Source organism: Salmo salar, chromosome ssa07, assembly GCF_905237065.1.
Source record: "Salmo salar chromosome ssa07, Ssal_v3.1, whole genome shotgun sequence".
Classification (NCBI taxonomy): Eukaryota; Metazoa; Chordata; class Actinopteri; order Salmoniformes; family Salmonidae; genus Salmo; species Salmo salar.
This window is the reverse complement of record NC_059448.1, coordinates 37,303,889-37,313,888: the sequence shown is the minus strand read 5'-3', so window position 1 is coordinate 37,313,888 and position 10,000 is coordinate 37,303,889. Positions and strand designations below refer to the sequence as shown.

The following is a 10,000-nucleotide window of genomic DNA, read 5'->3' as shown; positions in this document are numbered from 1 at the left end:
TGGCACGGTCGTCTGTCACCGTGGAAACCGAGCTAATTAGACTCAAAGAGCCATACACAGGTGATCTACCACAATCAATTACAATCAGTTCTAATCACAAGCATAACCAATCATGCACATGAGGAAAGAAGAGCTGGAGTCCTGATTGTCTATGAATCAGTGATCATTTAGTTAGTCTGTACAGTACACTGAAAGATTGAGGCCTGCTCTTTGAAAAATGTGTGTATACTCACTAGTGAGTAGGCCTCGTATCTCCTTGATGAGGCTGCGGAGCTGCTCGTTGCTCTGTACCACTCTGTCTCGGCTCTGGTTGGACTTCAGCAGCACCTCTTGAGCATTCAGCTTGGTCTCGTCCGCACGCACCTTCACCTCCCACACCTAGAGGGCGCCACATGACATGTTAACTCAAACACTGTAAAGTAAACACTCCTCAACAGACCAATGCCTGTGCTGGAGCAAGCAGATATTCTATGCTCTTTAGTTACTATGATAATAATGTAAGATGACCTGACTATATTCATGTAGGGCTGAATCATAACCAAACATCAGCTGTATTACACAAAGTTATATGCGTGAATCTCAAGTTAGGATTCGGCCCGGAGTGTAAAAAAACTACAGTTCCCACCATCCTAGAGAGCTTGTCCACTTCCTGCACGGTGGAGAGGATTTCCTGGTCAAAGTCCTTGGCTGTTTTCAGAGTGCTTTGTGTCTGTGTGACCAAACCGTCACACCCCTCCCCACCACAGCGAAGGGTGCCGTCCTCTGACACACACCCCACCCCTCCACAGGGGGACGCAGCACACCCCTCCTCCCCCCCAGCCGCTCCACATGTCTGCACAGAGAGAAAACACACCAATCGGGTAAGAGCACTGTAAAACCAGGGACCAATCAAAAAGCAGTATGGTGAAGAAGTGAGATGATAATTGGCTACTGATAGGTCAGACTTACCTGCTTGCTGAGCTCTGATAGGTCAAGAGTGTTGAGCTCTGTGGCGAGCCTCTCCAGTCTCTCTGTGTGTTTCTGTTGTCTCAGGTCAAACTCCGCCTGGTTCTGGCTCAGTCTGGCCTCCGCTTCACGCCGTAGTGTAGCCGACTGTTCCAAAGTGTTGTCGGGGTAACTGGTGGTCTGATTGGCACGGATCTCCGCCTTCTTAGACTCCAAGTGGGCCTTGGTGATGGTGTCCATCGCTCCTGCCATACACAAATAAAACACACACACACACACACACACACACACACACACACACACACACACACACACACACGGGTGTGTCAGAACTAGTAATGATATCATGCATACTGTACCCCCTCTCTTTTCTCCCTCCTCTCTCACCCTCTATGTTAGAGTTCTTCACAGTCTTTATGTGGTCTCGAATGTCTGTGACTGTTCTCTCTAGCTCTTGGGCCTGCTTTCTCAGTGCGTCCAGACTGGCCTCGGTGTCGTTGGCATTGGCAACGAGACGGGACAGGGAACCCTCTGAGACGTTCAGCCTCTCGTTCAGGTCTGCCACCAGCTCACTGTTACAGACACACACACGCGCACACAAACACACACGCGCACACAAACACACACACGCACACACACACACACACACACACACACACACACACACACACACACACACACACACACACACACACACACACACACACACACACACACACACACACACACACACACACACACACACACACACACACAGAGAATAGTATTTTCATTAGAGTTGACATGGACTGATCATAACATCAACGTCCAAACAGTGTTTCAATGTGTAAATGTGCGTATGCAGGTGCGTGTTTGTGTGTGCGTGCAAGCGCACATGTTTGTGTGTACATACGTGGCCTGCTGCATCATCTGTTGTACATCTTCCACCTTCTGTATAGCAGGGTTGTTCTCTACTATCGCACTGATAGCATTAGCACTGATCTCCAGACTGCTAACGGTGTCTTTGTACGGCGCCGTCACCCCACTGGTCTGGAGCTCTGTCACATGATCCTTCAAACGCTGAGTCTGATTGGACAGTTCCCCTACCACGCCGTCCCACGCGGCAAAGCACTGGTGGCATCGTTCGCAGGCGGGGAACGTCCCATGGTACCCTCTGGCACAATGGTTACACCTGGGCCCAGACACACCCTCCACGCACACACACTGGCCGGACGAACGGTGGCACTGCTCGCTGGCGATGCCACGCAGGTCACAGTCACACGCTGGAGGGAGAGGGAGAGGAAGAGGAAGAGGAGAAGAGAGAAAAGGGTTAAGCACACACACATACCTATAGTTGACTTGAGGTGAAAACAGTGGTGATGATGGAAAGGAAATGAGGGTACAAGGAAATGAACTCAAAGTAATATGAGAACAGGTCTGTGCCCTTTAAAAGCCCCCCCCTAGGGAAACAGAGGTATTGAAAAACTATATTATTAACGTCTCAACAGTCCTGCGCTGCGAGTAAATAATCCCACAGGTAGCCTTGACCTCTAAACTCTATCCCCCTTTTGACCCCCGCCCCCCAGTCTGAAGCACAGCAGAGACAAGCCCTCTAACCTCTAGAGTGGATGAGAGGAGAAGGAGAGGAATAGAGTGATGGAGTAAGTCCCAATGTGGGGAATGGAGAACAGGAAAAGGGTGTATATAAGCGGTTAGCACCCATTACTGTTGCCTAAGCTTTTGAAGAGGGTGACTGATGCACCAAAAATAAAAATGATTCAACATACAATTATAAAGCAACCAGCTGCAATAGGATTGTGAGTTTGCTCAACAAAATAGCATTAACGTTAATTCAATGTACAAGTGTAAGGCAACCAGCTGCAATAGGATGGTGACTTTGCTCAACATTTGGTGTATAAAACATTAAGAACACCTGCTCTTTCCATGATATAGACTGACTATGATCCCTGATTGATGTCACTTGTCAAATCCACTTCAATCAGTGTATATGAAGGGGAGGAGACAGGTTAAAGAAGGATTTAAGCCTTGAGACAATTGAGACACGGATTGTGTATGTGTGCCATTCAGAGGGTTAATGGGCAAGACAAAATATTTAAGCGCCTTTGAACAGGCTATGGTAGTATGTGCCAGGCGTACCGGTTTGTACCAAGAACTGCAACGCTGCTGGGTTTTTCACACTCAACAGTTTCCCGTGTGTATCAAGAATGGTCCACTAACCAAAGGACATCCAGCCAACACCTTGTAGAGTCCCGAAGAATTGAGGCTGTTCTGAGTGCAAAAGTTTGGAGTTTTGTACACTCAGTGTAGCTGAACCAACATATATTCTTAAGTTGAATTCTATGTTCACTCAACTTTGAATTTTAGGTTGAGTGAACATACAATTCAAGTTGAGCATGTATTCTACATTATTTGCATATTTCCCAGTGTAAAATTAACTCTTTATGACAATACATTACATACGTATATCGTAAGGCCTTTCTTTGAGGGCCTAGGTACACCCTAACACAGTGGTCTGAAACTCCTGTTTTACAGCCTGCAAGTCACATTATCCTGGCTTGCAAAGTGATGTGTAATTCCTTTTGGAGTTAATCACCTGCAACGGCTGCCGAGGTAGTCGTTCTCAGTTAGTCCTCCACACACACACACACACACACACACACACACACACACACACACACACACACACACACACACACACACACACACACACACACACACACACACACACACACACACACACACAGACACAGACACAGACACAGACACAGACACACACACGCACAGACACAGACACACACACACACACACACTCCCTTGTGGCTGAGCCCTGCTTATGCGGTAACCATGAGTGCTCAGGCTTAGGACTGCAACCCCTATTGTTACACTGTCAACACAACCACATACTACTGATACCTACTGTGACGGTAGTGAACCTAAACATGACATGAACGGCTGACAGTAACATGAGTGACCACACCACTATACACAAAGGCGGTCATGAACAGGTAACACGATAATCACAGCCACACCCACGTGGTTGGGTTGAGCCTGTACCAATGGCCGTGACGTCTTAATTCACACACACACACACAGACGCCGTCGTCAAGCCTGTCACTTTAACCCCTGACCTCTTAAATCAGACCATGGCATGACCCTCTTAACCCAGATGTGGTGTCAATCCTCAAAAGTGTCTCTGTTCATCTCTCTCTATTTCAAACACACACACTCATACACATACACACACATGCATGCAGTATACACACAGAGCGATGACAGAGCGAGGACAGCGCCAGGAGGCCAGACTAACTTTACAGGCAGTTTGGGAATGCTGCAGGAATTACACAACCACAGGAATAAGACCACGACAGGATTCCTCTGATTGCTGGGAACATCTGGCTCTGATTCTCACATGAGCCAAGGAGTTATTCCCAGAATTTCACTCTGAAAATCTCTACCCCCCCCCTCTCTCCCTCCCTCTCTCCTCTCTCTCTTTCACTGTCTCTCTGAGGGTGTGCCAACTTCTATAAGACATACATTTCTCCTGATGCGGTGATTGATTGAAACTGGCCTGTTTGTCAGTTGTTCAGCAGACAATAAACCATGTAGAGATGTAGACAGGGAGGAGCCAACTAACACCACACTGGTGACACACATGCACACACTGACACAAGGACAGACATACGCACGAATGCACACACACACACACACACACACACACACACACACACACACACACACACACACACACACACACACACACACACACACACACACACACACACACACACACACACAAACACACACTCTGTGAGAAAACTGTAACGCAAAAAAATATATAAAACCCAGCTTCCAGCCCAGTCACTCATGGGAACCACCGGTCATGAGAACGAGACCGTGAGAGGCTGTTTACTCAAACTCTAAGAGACCGATTCAAAACACGCAGAGCCACTCTCCAAGAGTGTTTCTCCAGACCCCAGTAAATTCAGAGAGAGACCCACTTGGAGAGGAAGCAATGGCGCTCTTAGATACCCTGTTGCACATGTTTCAGCTTCATGATGTTTAAGGCAGTCATGGGAAGGAATCCACACACATACTTTGTACTTTCTACTGCTACTCAAAATCTCAGCCAGAGTGACTTACCTTGACATTTGACCTCAGGGTCTCCCCAGAACTTATCTCGGCACTCGTTGCATTTTCTTCCCCCGAAACCTGACTTGCATGAGCACTGCCCTGACAGCTAAAAAACACACAACACAAGACAATACAATACAAGACAACACAACATGTCAGCATTATGAACATGTAATATACACTGAGTGTACAAACATTAAGAACACCTTCCTAATTTTGAGTTGCTCCTTTGCACCCCATTATTTCTATTTCTACTTTGAAGAAACCACTACAAATCTACCATTCCAGTGTTTTACTTGCTATATTGTATTTACTTTGCCACCATGGCCTTTTTTGCCTTTACCTCCCTTATCTCACCTCATTTGCTCACATTGTATATAGACTTATTTTTCTACTGTATTATTGACTGTATGTTTGTTTTACTCCATGTGTAACTCTGTGTTGTTGTATGTGTCGAACTGCTTTGCTTTATCTTGGCCAGGTTGCAATTGTAAATGAGAACTTGTTCTCAAGTTGCTTACACGGTTTAATAAAGGATCAAATAAAAAAAATAAAAAAAATGTTCTTGGAAATTGTCTTGTTACTTACAACCTCATGCTAATTGCATTAGCCTACGTTAGCTCAACTGTCCCGTGGAAGGGACACCGATCCCGAATAAGTTTTATTAACAAGTGACATCAATAAAGGATTATAGCTTTCACCTGGATTCACCTGGTCAGCCTATGTCATGGAAAGAGCATAATGTTTTGTGCACTCAGTGTACCATCTCCAGGTTAGAGGAGGGTCTTCTTGCTACACACTGTACAATGGACAGTGGCCTGTATTGTATACAGAGTTTCAGAGTAGGAGTGCTGAACTAGGATAAGATCCCAGGTCAAGATAAGTTTTACGTTAATACAGTGTATTGAAACTCATGGCATACAGGCCACATCAGGCCTGCAAGTCACATTATGCTGGCTTGCAAAGTGTCGTGTAATTCCTATTGGAATCCAGCCAGATTGGGGATATCCAACATTTGGAATATGTATTCACCCGCAACCTGCACTCAGAATAACTGCCAGGGTTGGGAAGACTAAGATATGAGACTACCTAAAGCAAGGATCCCCAACTGGCGGCCCACGTTTGGCCCACCAAGTTTCCTGATCCAATTTTTTATTTTAAAGTTTTATTGTTGGACATAAAAATATTGTAAAATCACCAGTAAATCAGCTCAAAGTGATTTTTATTTTGGAAATCTTTTCCAAAGTATTCACATTCATAATAAAAGAGATATTTGTGATTGTATACAAATGTAAGCAAGCTTTGAAATTCTTCTGTTTTAATCAAATATTATTGCGGTCAATTTGCAGTCTACAAATTATTTGTAATTATGTTCGGGCCCCCTGACCATCCGCTTAAGAAAAAATCATCCAGCGGCTAAACATAGTTGATGAGCCCTGAGCTAAAGCATCTAAACTGGAGTAACCTTTTCAGTAACGGATCCAATAAATCCAAGTAACTCATTGGGTTAGGTTAGAAAATGTATGTTATTTATATTTGTGTAGCATAATATTAATTAATCAATTCACATGCAAAAACATAGATATTGAAACAAACAATTCTAAAAATCAACCTGCAATAGAGCATGCTGGGAAATATGATAAAGATGGGCGTGGTTTTGGTTAAACTCTGGTTACTTACAACCACACTGGGGTTCTTTTACACCACTGAGTGTAAAAATGTTACATTGAAAATCAACACCAGGTAACACTGGCCAATTGTGTGTGTGTGCTGTGTGTAGATGGGTTGGGTGACAATATGGGGTGTGTTTTTTTTTTGGAAGGATGGGGTATTTTATTTTATTTTATTGAACCTTCATTTAACTAGGCAAGTCAGTTAAGAACAAATTCTTATTTACAATGACTGCCTACCAAAAGGCAAAAGACCTCCTGGATGAGGGCTGGGATAAAAATATATATATAAATAAATAACATATAAATATAGGACAAAACACACATCACGACAAGAGAGACAACACAACACTACAAAATGAGAGACCTAAGAAAACATAGCAAGGCAGCACACATGACAACACAGCATGGTAGCAACACAACATGACAACAACATGGTAGCAACACAACATGGTAGCAGCACAAAACATGGTACGAACAGTATTGGGCACAGACAACAGCACAAAGGGCAAGAAGGTAGAGACAACAATACATCACACAAAGCAGCCACAATTGTCAGTAAGAGTGTCCATGACTGAGTCTTTGAATGAAAAGATTGAGATAAAACTGTCCAGTTTGAGTGTTTGTTGCAGCTCGTTCCAGTCGCTGGCTGCAGCGAACTGAAAAGACGAGTGACCCAGGGATGTGTGTGCTCTGGGGACCTTTAACAGAATGTGACTGGCAGAACGGGTAAGGGTGAGGTCAGTTGTGGCTCTCACCTCGTTGCACGACGTCCCAAAGGAGTGGGTTGGGTCACAGTCACAGGTCTGGCAGCCCTTTCCGCTTCCAATGTGGAACGTATCAGGGGCACAGCGGTCGCAGTTCTGGCCAATCACGTTAGGCCGGCAGGGACACTGGCCAGTCTGCAGGTCACAGTGACACTCCCCCGGGGACGGACACGCCTCCGACGTTGTGCCCACTGAATAACACATACACTCTGTGGAGAGAGAAAGACAGTTACACACACACACACACACACACACACACACACACACACACACACACACACACACACACACACACACACACACACTACATATATACACACACTGTCTAACTGTACTCACTCCTGCAGCTCTGGGTGGCGGCGTTGCCGTAGTAACCCAGCTTGCAACGCTGGCAGCCATAGCCCTCGGTATGGTGCAGGCATGTGAGGCAAACGCCTGTGCGAGCGTCGCAGGACCCCGGGTCCAGCTGGTCGATGTTGTCGTTACACTGGCAGGGCAGACAGCGCCCGCTGGGCACCTGGGGGTTACCATAGTGACCTGGGGCACACTCGTCACACCTGGCTCCTACGGAAGAGAAGGACAGGTGAATTCCGAACTGTTTACACACACAGACACACACACAGACACACACACACACACACACGCACACACCTACAGTTATAGATCTGTAAGGAAGCAGAACTGTCCATTAGCTGCAGTGATTAGTATAGTGCAGTCATGGCACAGGTTGTAAACACTCATAAAACAGTCATAGAACAATCGTAAACAGTCGTAAACAGTTACAGGCAGTGGACTGGCCTCCTGTTCCAGTGAGAGCGGTATCTGTGGGATCTCTCACACACTCACTGTTCCTGTAGTTACTACCTGCCCATTATGACCAGGAGCAGAGGGGATTCTGCTAGCTCTGTCATTTCAGGGAAAATGGGTACTAGGACTGGGAGAACAATGTATGACGTGTTGTGTGTGCTGTGGTGTGTGTGTGTGCATGTGTGTGTCTAACCTCTGTATCCAGGGCTGCAAACACAGACCAGCTGGTCATTGTTGGCAGTCTGGTAGCAGCTGTCTGCGTACTGGCGTCCGCTCCCCGGCCCATCGGGACACATGCAGGGGCGGCAGTGACCCCCCAAACCCAACACTGGGTCGCCATGGTAACCATCCAGACACCTGTAGGCACGATGTAAGACATGGTAAGAGGCAAGGTAAACACTCACATACACACACACACACGCTTGGTTCTGATAAGAGGAAGCATGACAGTGAAATATGCAGCTGTGCCCTGCACTGTGGTTTGGTGTGTGGTATATTAGCTAGCTATAATTTTAATATGGTATATGGTATAATTTCAGACAGTACCTTTCACACATGTGCCCGGTGGTGAAGGCGCGGCAGCCCTGGCACTCCCCAGTCTGAGGGTGGCAGTAGTCGCTGTTGCCATTGCACTGACAGGGCTGGCATTGAGGGAAGCCCCAGTAGCCTGGCAGGCACTGGGCACACTGACGCCCTGTCGCCCCTGGAACACACTCACACTGACCTGTGACCTCATGGCAGAAAGCGTTCACAGAGCCCGTAGGACTACACTCACAGCCTGGGGAGAGAGGAGGGAGAGGAGGGAGGGCGTAATAGGGAGAGGGGAAGGAGGGGTGGAGCAAAGAGGAAGATAAGAGGGGAAAAGAGAGTGGGAAAGGGATGAAAAATACCACACTTTTGAAGTTGGAATTTCAACCGCAGTCTCAAAATAACCCTCTCCCTGACATTTAACCTCTAAGCCCTGACCCCGTGCTTGTCTGTCACTCACGTCTGCATCCAAAGGGGCTGAACAGGAAGGTGGCGGGGGCACAGCGGTCACAGTTCCTGCCTGCCACGTTGGGCCGACACTGGCACTGCCCGCCGCTGGGGTCGCACACTGCACTGAGAGAGCCCTGGGAGTCACACTGGCACGCTGTACAGCAGAAGGGAGAAAGAGGGGAACGGGAGAGGGAGAGCGTAAAAGAGGGGGGAAAGATAGGGGAGGGGAGAAGAGGGAGGAGGGAAGATGTGTGCGAGAGAGAGAGAGAGAGAGAGGAATGCAGAAATGTGAGTTGTTGTTGTTTCTGCTGTTTGAGTATTAGGAATGCTTCAGGAAGCAAATTATTGTTTATTAATGATAAACAGAGAGACTCACGGAAAACATGCACTTATAGACACACACACAAACATACAGACTACCCCCCCGTCCCATCCCGCCCCTCCACCGAACCCTACACACACAGCCCCCCACCCCCCCCTACCCCAGCCCCGTTCCCTACCCATAGCCCCCTGGTGTAGCAGGGCAGACACACTGAAGATGTAGTTGCTGCAGATGTCCGTCATGGGGCTCTTGATGACGCTCTGGCTGCTCTCCAGACAGCGGTACCTCTGGAACGTATCCCACGCCCCCTCGCCCTGAGAACCCTCAAACAACAGCAGCTCACGCACCCGTGGAATCAACACCAGCTAGAGGGCGAGAGA

At 47.2% G+C, this 10,000-nt stretch overlaps 1 protein-coding gene across 1 annotated transcript in view; it reads right to left on the bottom strand.

Moving 5' to 3' along the window:
* The window catches only part of LOC106609095 (laminin subunit beta-1), a 30,066-nt gene that overhangs the window by 4,946 nt on the left and 15,120 nt on the right, over window positions 1-10,000 (bottom strand). Inside the window, exons 17-29 of the mRNA XM_045721919.1 lie at window positions 9,799-9,985; window positions 9,309-9,452; window positions 8,867-9,098; window positions 8,514-8,677; window positions 7,853-8,077; window positions 7,505-7,722; window positions 5,086-5,182; window positions 1,838-2,207; window positions 1,333-1,517; window positions 949-1,190; window positions 626-832; window positions 234-378; window positions 1-12 (exon numbers count right to left, since the gene is read on the bottom strand). The exon at window positions 1-12 is cut by the window's left edge and continues 196 nt beyond it. Coding sequence (XP_045577875.1) covers window positions 1-12; window positions 234-378; window positions 626-832; window positions 949-1,190; window positions 1,333-1,517; window positions 1,838-2,207; window positions 5,086-5,182; window positions 7,505-7,722; window positions 7,853-8,077; window positions 8,514-8,677; window positions 8,867-9,098; window positions 9,309-9,452; window positions 9,799-9,985 — 2,428 coding nt within the window. The remainder of the gene's footprint in view (window positions 13-233; window positions 379-625; window positions 833-948; window positions 1,191-1,332; window positions 1,518-1,837; window positions 2,208-5,085; window positions 5,183-7,504; window positions 7,723-7,852; window positions 8,078-8,513; window positions 8,678-8,866; window positions 9,099-9,308; window positions 9,453-9,798; window positions 9,986-10,000) is intronic.